General features: G+C 39.7%; 1 protein-coding gene across 1 annotated transcript in view; it reads right to left on the bottom strand.

The window, feature by feature from the left end:
* Positions 1-1,217: 1,217 nt before the first annotated feature.
* ONECUT2 (one cut homeobox 2) overlaps positions 1,218-17,853 on the bottom strand; it is a 56,025-nt gene continuing 39,389 nt past the window's right edge. The window contains exon 2 of the mRNA XM_024926312.5: positions 1,218-16,100. Within this exon, the coding sequence (XP_024782080.2) occupies positions 15,814-16,100 (287 nt within the window). The 3' untranslated portion in view covers positions 1,218-15,813. The remainder of the gene's footprint in view (positions 16,101-17,853) is intronic.

The raw sequence follows: 17,853 nt of genomic DNA, 5'->3' as shown, positions 1-17,853 counted from the left end.
GGTACAGGTGGTATTTGGTTACATGAGTAAGTTCTTTAGTGGTGATTTGGGAGATTTTGGTGCACCCATCACCTGAGGAGCATACACTGCACCGTATTCATAGTCTTTTATCCCTTGCCCCCCTCCCACTCTTCCCCCCAAGTCCCCAAAGTCTATTGTATCATTCTTATGCCTTTGCACCCTCGTAGCTTAGCTCCCACCTATCAGTGAGAACATACGATATTTGGTTTTCCATTCCTGAGGTACATCACTTAGAATAATAGTCTCCAATCTCAGATATCTAAATTTAAAATGAATAGATGGGCTGGGTGAAGTGGCTCATGCCTGTAATCCCAGCACTTTAGGAGGCCGAGGTGGGCAGATCACTTGAGGTCAGGAGTTAGAGACCAGCCTGGCCAACATGGTGAAACTCCGTTTGTACTAAAATTTAAAAAAAAAAAATTAAGCTGGGTGCATGCCTGTAATTCTAGCTACTTGGAGACGGAGGTGGTGGGAGGATTGCTTGAACCCAGGAGGCAGAGGTTGTAGTGAGCCATTGTGCCACTGCACTCCAGCCTGAGTGACAGAGTGAGACTCCATCTCAGAAAATAAAATAAAATAATAAAATAAAATAAAACGAATAAACCCATTAGCTCATTAACTTAGAGAAAATAATAAGCCAAGATAAAATCTGTATAAAAATGTTAATATTTTCAAAAATCTGGGGCAAATGCAAAGATGGAAGGGACTTTTGATAAAACCAGGTTTAACCTTGACCTTGTACAGGTGGAGAAACTGAAGCCCAGATGATTTAAATGACTTGCTCAAAGCCATTTAATTTGTGGCAGGGTTTAGATTTCATATGAGGCCTTATTTTTTTTGTCTGTTTTTCTTGATTCTTCCATAGGGTGACAATAACATGATCCTTCTTTTGACTCACCATATGTGACCTCAAACAAAATCTGTGCAAAGATAAGTCTAGGACAGGCTATCTCTAAAGTGTTAACAGGTTAAGAAAAAAGGTAGTTTTTACGGAGCATCTCTCATCTTTTGTGATTTATAACAAGGATAACAGGTTTGTTGATTATAAGATGTGTCTTGCATACTGTCAGAGATAGAAATTGTAGTCTCACTAAGAACAAATTTACTGTTTTTTTATGAAACCACAATGGGGTGCTGTAGGGGGAAGAGTGCTTAATTCCTTCCATGAAAAGAAAAAGAAGGCAACTGAGCCATGGTCAATGAATTAAAGCAGTTTATTTAACATTAATTGCAGAATTTACAGCACTACCATTTAATGATAGGAATAAAAATAGAAAGGATCCAGTGTAAGCGATGTTGCAGACAAAACATTGGGGTGGGAAATGAGCAAAACTGAAAATGCAATTAATATTCAAAGAAATCTTCCAAAAGGACTGGGAGCTTATCAGGGGATGGGCATCCCCTTGATGATGAAGCGTGATCCTCATCCCCACCAGGATTTCAGGGCAGCCACTGAACATATACCCTGTTGACCGTCCCTGGAAAGTCTTTCAGCACAGTCTGACTTAACATGTTTGAGATGGGGCAATATCTGGATTATAATACACTTTGGAAATATAGCGCAGGGTGAAAGACGGTAATAGTGTGCATTTGTGTGTGGGTTTTCTTTTTCAAAACGGAAGAGAGTGCAAATTTTAGGGGTGTGTTTTCCTGATTTTAAACATGAGAGGTGATGTCAAAGGGATCAACTGAAAAGAAAAGTTTAAAGTTTTTCCCTACGATTTTCTTGGCGATAATACCTGTGAAAGCAAGAAAATAAAACAAGAGGCGTATATGTGACTCTCTGATCTCTTGTCCTTTTGGAATCTGGAAAGAGACTTTTAAAAGGTAGTTGGGTTTCTACTAAAGGACTGAGTTTCTAGAATAGCTACCTAGAAGGCAGGTGGCAGAGTACGGTCTTTGAGCATATGGTCAACGGAGGCTCACACTCTATAGCCATTTTCCCATAATTTAATGGGTCCCTTTTTAAATTTTGAAACTTTAAACAGATCTGGGACAAATTCTTCTCTCATTACCTCCTCCTTTCTTCCCTCATTATAGTCACCTTTCAATACCATCAAGCAGTCAACAGTATAGAACAAAGGATGCAAGTTCTGCAGGCCAGCATGTGAAATTTAAAGGTATTTTTAAATAGCAAGAATAAACACATCTGAGGCCAGGGTCTAAAGTGAGAAAAGACCCAGGACTGACTTGGATTCTGAGAACAAAACTTGATGGAAGAAAAGATACTGGAACTTCTTTTCACTCACTTTGGTGGAAGGATAGTTCCTCTTGTAATAATTCACTGACCAAGGAAGGATCTACAGTATCTGTGTTAATAAAGTATTGTCTGGGTGGAAAAATTTGAATAGAAAGAATGAAAAAAAAATGGACCAGCTCTTTCTCTCTGGTCCAGGAGAACACTTTTGAGAAATGCAAAGGATGAAGAACAGAACTAATTGAAATGCTGGTCAATCCCTAATTATCTTTTCCTATGATGCTCTTTGGCATCCTAGACTTGGGGAGAAAAGACTGAACTGCTCTTGGATTGAGAAAGGTTAGGTGATCGAAGATACGAATTAAAAGAGAAACCAACACCGAGATTTTGCCTGTATCATCTCAGTCCCTGCATCTAAACTTTAGTGGTTATTTATCAAGTTATCAATGTGGAGCTTGTGTTTTTGTTTCAGAAATTTCAGTATGCCAGGTGTTTTACAACATTTCACGGTAAGAAGTTTGCTGGCACCACTTGGACTTGTGTAACACAAAACTGTAAAGAAAGGAAATAATATTCTACCTTCAAGGAAGTATCTGTTAATGGTATGACTACCTATCCGATTGCTAGATAGTCTTTGGACTCTTTTCTTCCCAGGTGGCAGGTTCCTTGTCATAATCTGAAAAAACTTTCCTAGAGATAAAGCTGACTCTTATGCTAAAGGCCAAACTGGACCAAAGCAAAGGATATAGGGGGAAAAAAACCTCAAACTCTACAACTTTTTGAATAGGATTTTCAAGCAGAGATAAAGTAGGCATTGATGGGCCATGTTTTTGGCTGGGGCAATAGCTGTGATTCAGCCTGTCCCCCAAGACAGATCAACAGCATAGGCAATGTGCACTGCCCCTGCCCCCTGAGATGGGAGCAAAGCACAGGGAGATAGTGGGGTCTCCTTTTCCCTCTTGTATTTTTCCAGATCAAAGAATTGAGAATTGCTAAAATATAACCTAGCAAACAATAGGAAACCCCATTCCGTACCTTTCTTTGTTTTCTAAATAATCATCTCCAAAAGGTATAGATGGGATAGCTAAACAGGATGCAGAGGATGGTGGGAAGGGGACTTCTGATGTGGAAGAGCCCCACTGGATGGAGGGGACCTGGATCCTTTGCAACCCCAGGATGGAGGAAGAAGCCTTTGGTAATGTCCCATGTAAAGCCACCAGATGGGCTGCAACAGCCTTGACTGGATAGAGTGCAAGGTGGGGAAAGGTGAGTGCCTGGTGGCCCACAGAAGATTCAAGGTTACTATTTTCTTTTTCTGCCTTTCATGTATGAACTGGAGTCTGCCTTCATGCTGGCACATGCTCAAGACCAAAGGATTGCAGGGAAGTGTTGGAGTCCAGAGAGAGTGAGGTTAGAGATTTTTGGCCCAGTTCTCTTTAAAGCTGACAGATACAGAGATTTCTTCCTAGTACCAAAACCTACCTTCCAGCCCATGACCTGCCTTTTCCCAGGCCAGGCCCATGTTTCCCCAAGAGGGCAGGAGAGAAACCCAGGCCAAGCTGAGGTAATTTTGTAGTTATGTGTCTCCAAGGAAAAGGACATCCATTGGCACAAAGCATTGAGTAAAAACCCTTTAATAACAAAATAACATTCATGATGTAGCTACTTCAGTTGTCTGGAAAACTCAGCTTACACTTGATTCAACATACCACTTTCCACGATGTTAAAAAAAAAGGACATAAAATGGCATAACAAAATATACCTTGGGTTTCATAAGACAAGTCTTCTTGGCAAAGTGTAACCAGCCAGACCCATGCATTGCCTGTGATTAAAAAAAAGGGCTGGGTACACTCATGTCTCTAATACCCCTCTTATTTTCTTTGGATCAAAAATGGATTTGAACTTTGTAGATTCTACAATATCTGCATTAAGAGGAACAGTTTGTGGGTTTGTGAGTGTCAGGAAAACTTTGCTGAAACAAATATCAATTTTATTGTGGAACAACATATAAAGCTTTCTGGAAGATTAAACACTATTACCATCATCAACTGTCTTACAAAAGCCAATTTGAAAAATTCTTGTATCTGTTCCCATCTTTGGCAGATTAATAAGGGAAAAATAAAAAGACTATATATCAAAGTTTATATTATCACAACCTAATTTATAAGGCCAAATAAAAATATGTTGCTTTTTATTATTCACGAGAGCATGTTCCCAATATACCCTCATTGACAGATAATATGAATGCTACACTGTCAGTGATTTCCAATATTTTGCATAGCAGACTGCTGCTTTTCAACCACGGTTCCCTAGGCTGCATACTCCTATGCAAAATAAAGTGTGCTTGGCAGTTGATTTGGCTTTATGTCAAGCATTTTGGTTTGGGAAATATGAAACTGGAGAATGGGTCTTTGAACCCAAGTATAAGAAAGAAAAAGTTTGCCCAATCCCCTGCAACTGAAAAATAGTTTTGACATACAGAGGCCTCAGATAATTGAAGGATTTAAAGAAGATGGTTTTCCTAAAGTGGGTTTCAAAACTTCTTCTTATATTCCCTTTTAGACGGTAGATGGAACATTGTTGGACAGGTAAAAATTAAGTGAGAGTCACCTCCAAGTCTAGGGAGGGACAGCCATGATAGCTGCACATGTGAAGTTTTGGGAAATGGCTGCGTATTTTTGCCCAAATCACTGGAACAGTTGGTGGGAATGTCTAGGAGAGTGGACAAAAGAGAATTGGGCAGAGAAGAATTAGTAATATTGATGCCATTTGAGTTTCTACTAGGAGCTGACCTGATCACAAAATACTAGAAGAAACCACGCATAGTCAAAAATAGCCATTCCCAAGCAGAGATCAAAGAGGGCCACAGCTAGATGAATTTTGCATCTACATATACATGGCCAGTTAGGTCTAAGTTCATGAGCATAAAGCCAAAATAACTCCTTTTGGTGGAAATTAAATATGCAAAGGTGAGTTTTTCAATACTCGCTTTCAAATCCCTCTCACATATGGTGATATATTTGGGTTATGAGGATCCCAATTTGAGGAATGCAAATTGGCTAACTCAAAAATTAGGAATAACGTTTCTCATTATAAAGCTGGAACCCAATTCAATGTGACTCATTTTCAGATCCCAACAGATGTAAAGGGTATTCTCGAGGTGACACATCTCCCAATAAAACCAATATTACCACCGTCTGAGGCTGAACTGTGTACATTTTCACAGTTTAATGTATACACAACTGTTCCACAACTGCTAACAAACAATAGGCGCCCATGCATAAATAAAGTCCATTTAACCAAAGGGGAAGATCTAGTTCAAAATGAAAAATGTTGCTATTAAGACCACAATGCATCACACTGCTAAATTTTTAGCCTCATGCATAAAATTATAGCACTGATTGGCAGTTGCTAATCATAATACTACACTGTTAGCACAGAACAATTAATTGTTCAGACCAAGTAGCACAAATGTAGAAAATAATTATTCTTTTCAACAGAGCAAATGAACACAGATTGTTTCTTCAGCAAAATATGAAACTGTAAACTTTGGGCTTATTCTGCAACTTTCCCCAATCCAGCATAAATAAAATCCAAAGGGGGAAAAAAAACATACATTTTCTTTTTAAGCGCACCTTTTTTCATCTATTACAAAAGCACAACCTAAAACGTATAAAGCTTTTTTTTTTCTTTTTTTAAATCACAGTTACCAAAAGAAACAGTGAATAATTTATTACATACGCTATAATAACATTACTCTAAACACTATTGTCTATGAGGTATATCTGAGAAAATTCGGTAAGGAATTGCGCGGTCTGCATTGCCAACATGCCCGGGTTCATAGTAAAGCTTTGGAACCGTGAAGAACTAGAAAAAAGGGAAGAACGAGGGAGGCAGAGGAGGAGACATAGAGAAAGAACCTTTGGTATTAGTACAAATCTTGTTCTTTGCAGGGTTGCATTGCAAAGCACCACAGTACAATAAGCCCACCAACTGACTGTATGGAGGCCCAGTTGAAGCTGAGGTATTCACAGGAAGAATTAAAAAAAGCACAGAGAGGTCCAGACTGGCTAAATCGTTGCTTTGGTTCAAGCAAGGCACTCGTCCCGTGGTTATGTCACACTTTGCAAGTGAAGCATGAGGCTGGGGGGATTGCTGAGGAGGGGTCTGCCAAGTGGGGATGTTTTCTGTGTTCAGGCTGCCATCGCTCTTTCTAGATCCTCTCTCATATGGGTGTGGCAGTAGGAAAGATGGGGAAGGTGATGTTCGCTTATAGGGAGCTCTGCTGCTCAATGAATTAAGTCATCTTTGCTCTGTCTCCCAGGGATTCTGAGAGTTCTAATTCCAATAGGAATTTAGGAAGAAAACCAAAGCAATGTGCTCTTTGGAAGGAAGGCCTTACAGGTTTGCCTTGTATAGGGAGAAGATGGCCTTGAGCTTGTTTGGACAGGAGGGAACTTTCACATAGGATGGTGCTTGAAAACTTCAGAAAGAGAGTAACAGTGTTTCCTACAGTTTGTCAATCTGTCATTTATATTCCTCTACTAGCTATGCTTTGTTGATGCATGGAACTGATGAGTTGATTGGTCTCTTCCTCTCTTTGCTTCTTTGTCTAAATGCTCTCTTTAAAAGCTCAAAATAACTACATTATGTGAAATGCAAAATACTAGCACTCAAAAAGAGCCATATGGACTAGAGGCAGATCTTTGCATTTGTCTAAAACCCATTTGGTCAAAAGCTGAGACAGATTCATTGGCTAACACACAAATCACGTTGATGAATGGCTTTTAACAGTGATTTAATCATTTAATGGAATCTAAAGAAACTTGAAGACAATTAATTTCATGAGTAAGAAGGAAAGAGAGAAGCAACTTTAAGTAGCCATTTCTTAAACTGGCATATTCCTCTGTAATTTTGGGGTCATTTTTTTTCATTTACCACGAATAACCCTTTAGTATCAAATGATGTAAGGCTTAAACTTCTCTCATAAATACAGAGTTGGCTTAGAAATGAAATGTAAACACCTACAACTAAAAAGGAAAGGCTGAAGAGCTTAAATGTCACATGTGCCAATGGTGGTCAAGTTCCCTTTCTTGATAAATACTGACTTTAAAGTACCCATAATAATCAAAGCCAACAGGCCAAGAATGAACTTTCTCCTCCTACTGAATTAAAAAGCTATCTATACAATGCTTTGTAATGGAAAGGTTCAAAAGTGATCACACCGTTGGGATCAACATGTTTTTCCTAGGGCAAAAATCCCGTATGAGCCCTAGTATTTCAAGACAGGCCACCTTCACGAAGCAACCGACCATATGTGACTATGTACTAATGGGACACTGAAAATGCTTGTGACTAATTTTACAGCTGAAAATGTTAAGAGATAAACCCCAGTCCCTGCTCATTGCTAAAGGATTGCCACCATCCTATTTGTCAATGTGGGACCGCTCTCATGCAGAGGTAGCACGGTACAATAAGCGGAGCACTGGGGCAGGAACCAGGAGGCATGTGTGGGCTTTCACTCTCAAGAGTTATTTGATTTGGATAACTATTTCATTCCTCCGGGCCACCGGGGCTTGGACTAAATGATTCCTAAGGTCTCTTCCAGCTCAACTACTCAATGGTCAGAGCTTCTGTGGTTCAGTAACTGGCAGTCTTTACTGTGATAGGTCCCAGCGGGGATAGAGGCCATGGCTAGGACTGAAGGCCATTTCCAACCAGTTTCCTTCCTCAATTTGTAATCAGAATTTAAGGAATCCAATTATAGCAGCATCTGAACTCGCATCTTGAACATGTGGAGCAGACAGCAAACATATAAGAGAAACACAGAAAATATCCCTTTCCAAATTAGCAGCCGCCGTCGCATAGATAATTATTTCTTTGGGGTATCTGAGCTGTGGCTGTACATACCATATGTCAGAGAAAATCGTTCAAATTATAAAAGAGCACAAGCAAAATGCAGACCGCACAGAGAAAGAAATCTTTGGTATCTTTGGTGTCATCAACACGATTAAAATTACAAATGGAAAAAGTCAGTGAGGTAGCCTTCTTTGGTTCTCACTAGAAATAGAAAGTTTTTCCTTTTTTTTTTCTTTTTTCTGCTTTTTGCTTTTTTCCTTTTTTGTTTTGTTGCTTTACATACACACAGAGTTCATTCTTGGAAGCAGCTAGTGTAAGGGTTTCTCTCTTTTTGTTTACGATTTTTAAAAAATTTATTTTTCCAGTTTCTGTATAGAAGCCCCGAAATCCAGGCTGGTGAAGCAGGGTCTCAGCTTATGTTTTCTGAATGCACAGGTTCAGGCTGAATAGTCATTGCTTGTCCACAAAATTTGCTCTGTTGTTCTGACAGCAAACAAACTGCAGTGCTCTCTGTTGTTTTAAATTAAAAATATAAACTATACAGTGCACCTTTCACAGATGCTGAATAAGTTAAATAAATAAGTTACAATATGAAGGCTCCGAGGGCCACAATAATTAAGAGGTGAAGTTCGCCTGGTACCAGGTGGGGCTGCGAACTTAAGTTAAATAATTTAAAAATTGTTACTTAGACTATTTTAAAAGTTAATTTAAGAGGGAAGAATATCCCAAATTCTCTTTTTGTAACCTGTATTTCTTCCCTGTCTGTAACAGAATTTCACTGCTTTATAAAGCAAACTAAACTTCAAGAGTATTCCAAGTAGAATTTTGCATCTCTGATGCACCATTGGTCTAGGTTTTGATAAATAAGTACAAGGAGTAGAATCAAACTAAGGAAGGATGATTAAATAATTACCCAAATCCTATACATTTATGTACTAGAAACTAATTTAAATAAGTTAATTACATTAACGGTACTTAGCTTGTTGGGTCATAACCCAAAGAGACAAGATAAAAAGCATTCTGTGGGGCGGGGCAGAGGGTGTCTTCATTTTTTGACTGACAACATGTATAACTTCTTTTGATAGTCTAAATAAAAACAAAGCAGGAAATTATAACCTCTAAAACTTTCTCATGTTAAAGACCATTTAGATGTGACAAGCACGAAAAAAATCACCACTCCCCACTAGCTAACGCAGTCTCCCCAAGACCGCAGTACCATTGTCTCAATCCTGGAAACCAGAGCCCACTGTCTCCCCATCAGTTTGCGCTTGACTTTATTATTTTTTCTTCTTTTTCTTTGTTTTTTCTTTTTTTTTTTTCTTTTTGTCCTTTTTCAGGTCTTTGGATTTAGCTTTAGTTATGAAAAATCCAGAATAAAGCTATTCAACCGAAGTCATCAAGCATAGGTGTCATCCTAACACAGATGATTAAATAATATACAAGATTTCTTGAAAGTTGAGTTTATCTTGGATATGCCCAAATGAAATTAATTCCAAGTGTACAGGATGAAGATGCTGGGATACTTTTGTTTTCCCTGCACTGTGGTTTTCACTGTGACAATAAATAATGAAAACAATGTACACTGTAGAAGTACCACATACATGTTAAACGATTATTTAAAATTTATTTGTTGTAACGGATTACAGTATATACGTATGAAGCTTGTCTGTACACACTTGTATGTACACAGTCTAGACACCTATAGGTAATGTGTGTTGTTATAAAGTCATCTATGAGAACACATGTTAAAATATGTATCTAAATTTGTATACATCCAAGCGGACAGACTGTATAAACCTTAGGCACACTTATCTGCCACGGTTTATGCTACATGAAATGCTTGCTGCTAAAAATGGAGCAGAATGGAAGACTTCTATGGGATGAACAAACTGGTAGCAATGTGTTTTTCTCCACTAGAAAAGGTATTAGCTGGTTACTTCCAATCAACCTAACTCCAAAACCTCTAAGGAAAGCTTGGGCTCTAGCAATAACTGCTTCAGGCTGTCAGAGTCATTTTGGTGTGTGAGAATAATGAGCCTCATTTAAGGTCCTGCGTGATTCACACAACAGCCCATCAGCCTCAATGGTAAGTTCTGTATCTACCTATGTGAGGTCCTATATATTTTAATAACTACTTCTGTATTTTATAAGTATTCTGAGACTTTCTAAAACAGATAAACCCTCCCCTCTTTCCCTCCCCGACCTTGGAAACAAACAAATCATTGACAGAAAACAGGCATTGAGACATCCATATTTAAAATCAACATCATTATCTTATGAGACTTATACAACCAACTGGGGTGCCATTCTTCATTCCGTAAGGATTTTTGTGGCCTTATTTTAAAACTAGAATCTCTTGTTGTTTCAGGGGTGACTTGATCTTAGCTAAAGATAAAAAAATTACTAATATATCAAGTTTGGCAGACAAATATCAGAAAGTTATAGATACACCAGCTCTACCCCTTCTTCATCTACCATTTCCACTTACTCTTCCTGGTTAGGCTGAGAAGTCTGAATCACACAGCATCAGCAACAACAAAAACAAAAAGTCAGCTCTAACCTGTTACGAATCTAGAAGATTATCGCCAAGGTAGTTGTGTCTGGGCCTTGTGGTCAACCTTGACCACATGTATTATCTTTTTCTCCACTTTTTAATAGAGTCCATTATTCTTCAACAACATTGGAAACAGGACTTTTCTTCTTAGATTTTAAAATATCCAACTATTCAAACTCCTGAAAGTCCGAGTTCACTACAAAGGCATACTGTCATGACACTTTGGTAATGATAATCAAACAGACATTCCTATAATTCTACCAACATTTTCAAAAGTGGGGAAGTTTCCCCCATACCCAGATAATAGTGATTTTAAAAATCTGTTCAACTTGAATTTACTGGCACTAGTAGGTGGGTGCCCAGTATAGACAAAGAAAATAACTGATTATCTAAAAGGTATTTATTTTTGGTTTTGAAATATGTTGTTTGACTTAGAAAAGTGTGTGTGTGTGTGTGTGTGTATCAGATTTACATTCCAAATGTTGATTTTATTTTAGCTTCAATTGAAAATTATTTTGGATTTGCTAAAGCCTACAATTGCCAAGAGCCTGCAGGGGGAAAAGGGAGCTTAGAAGCAACTCTTTCTGGATTTCTCCAGAGGAAGTGCCATGCTTCCTGGTTCAACTAGCCTGCACCTTTATGCATGGTGCAAGCTAAACACTTCTTTTACATTTTGGAAAAGCTTTTAAATATTGGTGTTGAGTTTTAATTGTTGTTGCTGTTTCCTTTAAAAAAAGAAATGTATTGGCTCTGTTTGGTTTTTTTTATTATTTCCTGGAATGAAATAATTATATCCCTAGTACCAAAATCACATTAAAACAAAAACAATGCAAGCCTATTTGTGTAAAGGAATAAAGGAAATTGTTTTTCCACTCAATGGCTCTGAGTGTTTTGATTTCTGTTGCCTCAAGAATGTGAAATTTGGCTGAGAACTGTTCCTTCACACTGTACCTTTTCCTGATGGTTGAGGAATGCCTGGAATTTTCCTTGGATTGAGGTAATGGATACTAAACTATAATCAGACCCAAATGGTTATTTTCTCTGAAATTATTAACTTAAATTTAAAAATCCTTGAGTAAACTCACTGGGTTAAATTCTATTACCTTTCAATATAGAAATTTTTTTTCTGTTAGATTTCTAACAAATTGAAATTCTGCAGGGCTTAAAATTTTGATACATAACTGTATAGATACACATATATATTTATATATGTATGTAAATAATTGTCTAAAAGCAAGCACTTTTCTCTGGTATGACATTATCTGGAATGAGACATTTATTAAAGCTCCTTGGAGAGAAATTCTTGCCTTTTTTTTTTTTAAACAATTATGACATGTTCTTCTGATTATCAGAGGACTGGTTTGACCAATGTTGTAATGTCAGGTCACAAAGGCAGCCTCTACTAGTCTAGACATCTTCAGAGGATGCTGGAGACCCAAACACTGAGATTAGTATGTCAAAGAATCACTAACCAAATCAAACAGGCTCCATTCCTCAATCCAGTCTGGAAAAGAGCAACCATTTCCACTGGACACATGTCACAAGGACTCTTTTAGAAATACCCAAGTTGAAATCAACCTACATGGGAACACTCCTCTGCTGAAATATGCTCTTTTCTTAGTCCTTTGACAAAGGAAACATGGAGTATGAGCAAGGGACAAAGGGACACAAGGGAAAAGCCAATGAACAATCTCCTAGGAAGGATGAATTATAAAAATTGTGGAGAGTCACATTCTCTCACAGCTCCTGCATAGGGAGACCCACATAGGGGGAATGAGGAGGGGGCACAAAGAACAACAATGGGGCTCTCTAGGGGCAGGACTCCAGAAGTCTCCCCAAAACCTCCTTTATATTTTCTCTTCAGAATTGAGACACTCTCCCCCATCCCACCCAACACCACTGCCCACCCCAGTGCCAGCTGTGGTTGCACATAGGCTTGTCAAAATACGAATTGGTAATTACCACCCTGAGGAAATCTATCAACCCATTGCAACAGGAGTTGGGCTTCCCCTGTAAGAAGTCCCTTTGGTGGACCTGCTCACTGAGGGGGTCTGGCACACCCAGATGGGACAGGGCAGCTCCTGGAGAACAGATTTCTGGGCTGGCCTCATATTCTTTAACTGGTGAAAATGGACCACCGAGCCTTCCCAACAGTTACAGAAGATGAGCACCCCACTGTCAGGACCCAGTTCTGGGCCGAGTCTGTTGGATGTACTTCACTCACCACCTTAATCGAGGCTGAGGGATAGAATAGAGATGACTCCGAATACAAATAAAACTCATTTACACCATGGATCCATTTATCAACAGGTTAAATGCTAAAATGCTTGATCTTGACTTTAAACCTTTCCCAGAAACTTCCATAGAGATCTGAATACTTCAAATCATCCACAGTGGCAAATTAACTCTGGAATGGCATGAGAAATGAGAAAAATTCTGAACCGAATACTTAACAAATGAAGCACTGGACCAAAACAAGACATGAATTTGGACAGCAATAATTTTGGTTATCACCAATGTCAAGTTGATCTATATATGTATTTTATATATTATATATATCTTTCTTTAGAAATGCAACTTTACAGCTGATTTTTAAAAAGCTAATAGAAAAGTAGAAACTGGCAATTATTTTTACATGTTTCCCCCCACCCCCAAATGAAGCTGTTAGGATGTAGCAATCACATGAAAACGAGGCTGTAAATTCCTCTATAAACTCTTTGGTTCTGTGGCTCGGGAGAGGATGCATCACCAAGACCCCTATCCCTGACCCTCACTCCCTTTCCCTCCCCTGATGATGAGACTCTGAACATAGAAGGAACCAAGTCTAAGGGTTAAGCAAAGAACATTCAAGTGATAATGTTATTCCCTACCCTCTGCTGAGCAGAGAGAACTGTTCAATATCCCAACATCTTAAACTTGGAGTCCATGGAAACTTTTGAGAGATTCCATGTTGGGGCAAAAAACCATAAAACAAAATTAAAATGAAACAATAAAATCAAATAAATGGCCCTTTCCTTTTGTTGCTCAGAGAAACATAATTGATTACCTTTATACAGATCAATGGCGCTATTAGTATTTTAGCCAGGCAAGAGGAGATAATGAACTGAAACAAAAGGTGTGAGAAATCCTCATCTTTGGTATTGTAGCTGTTGAGGTTTCTGTTGCTCTGTTCCGTGTTCTTTTGAAAAACTGCATAGGCACAAATTAAAGACAATCTTCAACTTTAAGATTACCGTGTGAGTTGTCAAATGAAGCAGCAGCCACTGAGGCTCTTCCTTATTTCTATCTTTGTCTCAACCCTTTCTTTAAAATCTGCTTCCAAAAAATGTCCCAAGAGGTCTGTTTGAACACAGTGTGTCTCGCTGTTTTTGTTTTCGTTTATTTTCTGGCGTGCTTCCTTCTTATTGGTGGTGATTTCCATTGATTTACGGATTTATTTATTCATTTTAATGGGACAGTTTTGTTTGTTGCAGAAGTAGGTGCAGAAAAAGTTTCTTTGGTTTCGATTAAGTAATTCATAAAAAAGTCAGTCTCAAGTGTCTGTAAAGAATCATTGCAGCGTTTGGCTTGCTTTGAACACCCCCATGTGGCCCCACCTGGGGCCATTCACTGGTAAATATGCACATTGTGACCTTTGCAATCTCCCAGAGTTCTGTGGGCGCTCTTCCACTTGCTATGGGAAGGTGACAACTGGTGTGGCAAAGCCACCCCTCTGGGTGGCTTGGCTAATGTCCTTGGTGTAGCTGGTCCGCTCAGCCCGATGATGCGCCAAATGCAAGAGCTGAATGCCATTCGGAGTTGCAGAGGTTTTCTGATTTCTAAAAGTAATCACAGTATTTTTAGGCTAGAAAATGACAAGTCATAAATGTCTTTGGTTTGCAGTATTCTGCTTCTTTGGTGTGCTGTGTTTTCTCCAGATTTATTCAGCTGTTTTGCAAGGATGATTCAACAACAGAAGAGATTTAGGACTAGATGACAGTCATGAGTAACATGTATGCAGGTTTGATTGATTGATTTTTTTTTCTTGCTAGAAAACACAGAAAACATCCCTACTAATGGGATGGATGAGGAAAAACCCCAAATCAGAAAGAGTGAGAATGGATTACATGGTGGTCATAACACACAGTAGGAGGGACCAGATGACTGATCAACCAAGGACACATTAACGATCTAAAAAAACCTAGATCTTTTAAAATGCTGCATTCGCTCCATGCACCGTTAACAGTTAAATTGGCCTCCTGAGTGTGCGTCTGCATTATGTACAACAGAATTTGTAGCAAACTGCAAAATGTGCTTGAAGCCATATTCTCATCAATTCCCTAATGACTTCACAATAGGTGTCTTGAAAATCCAGATGTGGTGAACCCAGAACCTTCCTTACTTCTGTTTATCTTTGTTGTGCTTGATACTTTGAGCGCAAGTGAACTGACTGGTTTTTTTGATGGATCCAAGACCATATGAGATTTCCAGGAGGTAAAGAAAAAAAAAATTGTAAGCTGGATCAACTTAAAGCTTTCTAAATCATTCAATGAAAAGATGTCTGGGTTGGAAAAACAGGTCCTTGGATTTTTTTTTTTTAACGTCCATATTTAAAACTTGTGCTCAGTAATTACCATTCTGATGTTTTTTATGTTATGGCTGTGAACTTGGACATAACATGGTATAATAAGGCTAAGCATGTGGAAAGCAAATGAGGTCATTCTCGTTGCTAGATTCTTCTCTTATTGTTGTATCTTGGAAGCCTAAACTCAGAGTCCTTACATAGGCCAAACTCCTATTGCTACTCATAGGAACTCTGACTGCAAGAAGCTGACAGGACCTGAAGTGGGATGGATGATATTTTAAGCAATCCCGAGCTTGGTTGACACCATACTGGAATTAACTCGCTCCAGGAAGGCCCCATTTGGGTTTTTGGGATGCTTAGCATGCTCAGAGAACAGTGTCTGGTTCTAAGAGATTAATTTTTCAGCTTGCACTTGGACTCCATAGCCATTAAAAACAAAAAAAAGAACACCTGGCCTATGATTACAGCTAGAATATAAGTTTCTTTGCAAGAGAATTGTGCTTTCAAATCACCAGTGAAGGGCCCCAGCTAGGAATCCGGTGTCTTTTTCCTTTGTTTTCTTTTGGTATCTGTTGTCCTCATTTGGAGGTGACTTGTGCCCAAGTGAGAGTCCTTCCATCATGCTTTGGTACACGTGCTGGAGGTGGACGAGGAGCCCCCTGTGCTCAGATCATCTTGCCACTTCTCCAGGCTGCGGCGCCGGGCGTTCATGAAGAAGTTGCTGACGGTTGTGAGCTCCAGGCCCAGCTGCTGGGAAATGGTGATCTGCATCTCCTTCGACGGGCGTTTGTTCTCCTTGAAGATGGCGAAGAGTGTTCGGCGTTGGAGGTCAGTGAACACCAGGCGGGACTTCTTCTGGGAATTGTTCCTGTCTTTGTTTGGTTCTTGCTCTTTGCGTTTGCACGCTTGAAGGGAAAGAGAAGAAGGAGAGGAGTCAGTGGGCTCACCTGAGAAGGTGATCCATGGAAAACATTGACAAAGTTGTACAAAGAGATGTAAACCGTTAAACTTTATTGTGCAAACTGCCCAGCTGTCAATAACCAGCCTTCCCTGTAATCTCTGGGTGATGGAAGGCATCAGTGAGTGAGTGGGGGATGGGAGAAAGGAGAAAGCAGCAGGGCTGTTTCACACAGTCCGGTTTTGAACTAACTGCAGTTGTCTTTCCCTTTTACATTCTCCCTGCTCTAGCATATCCTTGAAATTCTTCATCTCTGAAATCAGGTGCCACGAAGGCAGGGAGGACTCCAGACGCCAGGGTGGGGGAAGCCTGGTGAGGCAGTTCCTCTTACATAGTCACCCTCTCGAATTGTTTACAGCTGAGTTGAAATTACCTTCTGGAGTCAAAACTTAAAAGTGCATAGTTTTTCAAAATCAAAGCTTCTACCCATGTGACTCTAAAAATTGTTAACAGAATGAATTTAGAAGTGACGGAATGATGGTATCATCCCAACCCAAATTCCTTTCGTCCAGACTTTTGAAAAATTAGAACAAAACAAACAGAAGACCAAGGGAGAGAAAGACTAGAAAAATTGGTTTAGCCAATTCTCATTTGGCTAGTTTGAAATTGGAAGCTAGTACAAGACAGGGGATGAGGGTGGGGGAAGAAGCCCAAAGTTACAATAGGACTTCAGGCTTGTAGACATGTTAGTATATGCAGAGTCTCTTTGATTTAGCAGAAGTGAATATCTATGCCTGGGCTGACATATGCAGTCAAGGCCATTATGTGTCACGACCTCTCCCTTAGCCTACAAGTTCCTAGAAGGCAGCAACCAGGCCTCTGTAGTATTCCTGACTGATTCTTTTTGGAGCCATGGATACAATGAATGTTTGGGACAATGAGGACAAATGGCTTCTTGACGCTTTCAGGGAATCTGTACACTTCACAGACAGGTTCGGTGTCTCAGAAAAGTGACCTGTAAAGGTTAAATACAGTATTACAAATCATAATGCTAAAACATGAGAATGTGTGTTACAATCACTTGAAATGGCCAGGTGCGGTGGCTCACACCTGTAATCCCAGCACTTTGGGAGGCCAAGGCAGGTGTATCATGAGGTCAGGAGTTTGAGACCAGCCTGGCCAACACGGTGAAACCCTGTCTTTACTAAAGATACAAAAAAATAGCTGGGCGTGGTGGTGGGCACCTGTAATCCCAGCTACTCGGGATGCTGAGGCAGGAGAATCGCTTGAACCCAGGAGGTGGAAGTTGCAGTGAGTCGAGATCATGCCATTGCACTCCAGCCTGGGTGACAGGGTGAGAGTCCATCTCAAAAAAAAAAAAAAAAAAAAAATCACTTGAAATAAGTCCCAGCTCCCCTAGGGGTGTGGTGACAGTGTGGCCACAACAGGAAAAACTGGGGAAAGGCCAGGAAGGAGCAGAGGCCCAGATGGGGCAGTCGCCCTCAGAATCCATCCTACCGGATATTCTGGCCAGAGGTTGAGAATCCCTTTGCAGTGGACTGACATTCCCCCAAGACTGGCACCCAGGGTGCTGCTCAGATGCTTTCCTATGTTTCTCAAAGCACTGGCTTGTATATTTTGTTTCCTGGCCTTCGGGCACAGCATTTCCTATTCATTGTGTTCTGCAGGCAGCATCTTATGTGGAGAGTCTGCTACGGTGTCTGAATGTTTATGTCCCCCCAAAAATTCATATGTTACAA

The sequence above is a fragment of the Pan paniscus genome, chromosome 17 (assembly GCF_029289425.2).
Source record: "Pan paniscus chromosome 17, NHGRI_mPanPan1-v2.0_pri, whole genome shotgun sequence".
NCBI classification, from domain to species: domain Eukaryota; kingdom Metazoa; phylum Chordata; class Mammalia; order Primates; family Hominidae; genus Pan; species Pan paniscus.
The sequence above is the reverse complement of the archived record's forward strand: the minus strand, read 5'-3'. Positions and strand labels throughout refer to the sequence as shown.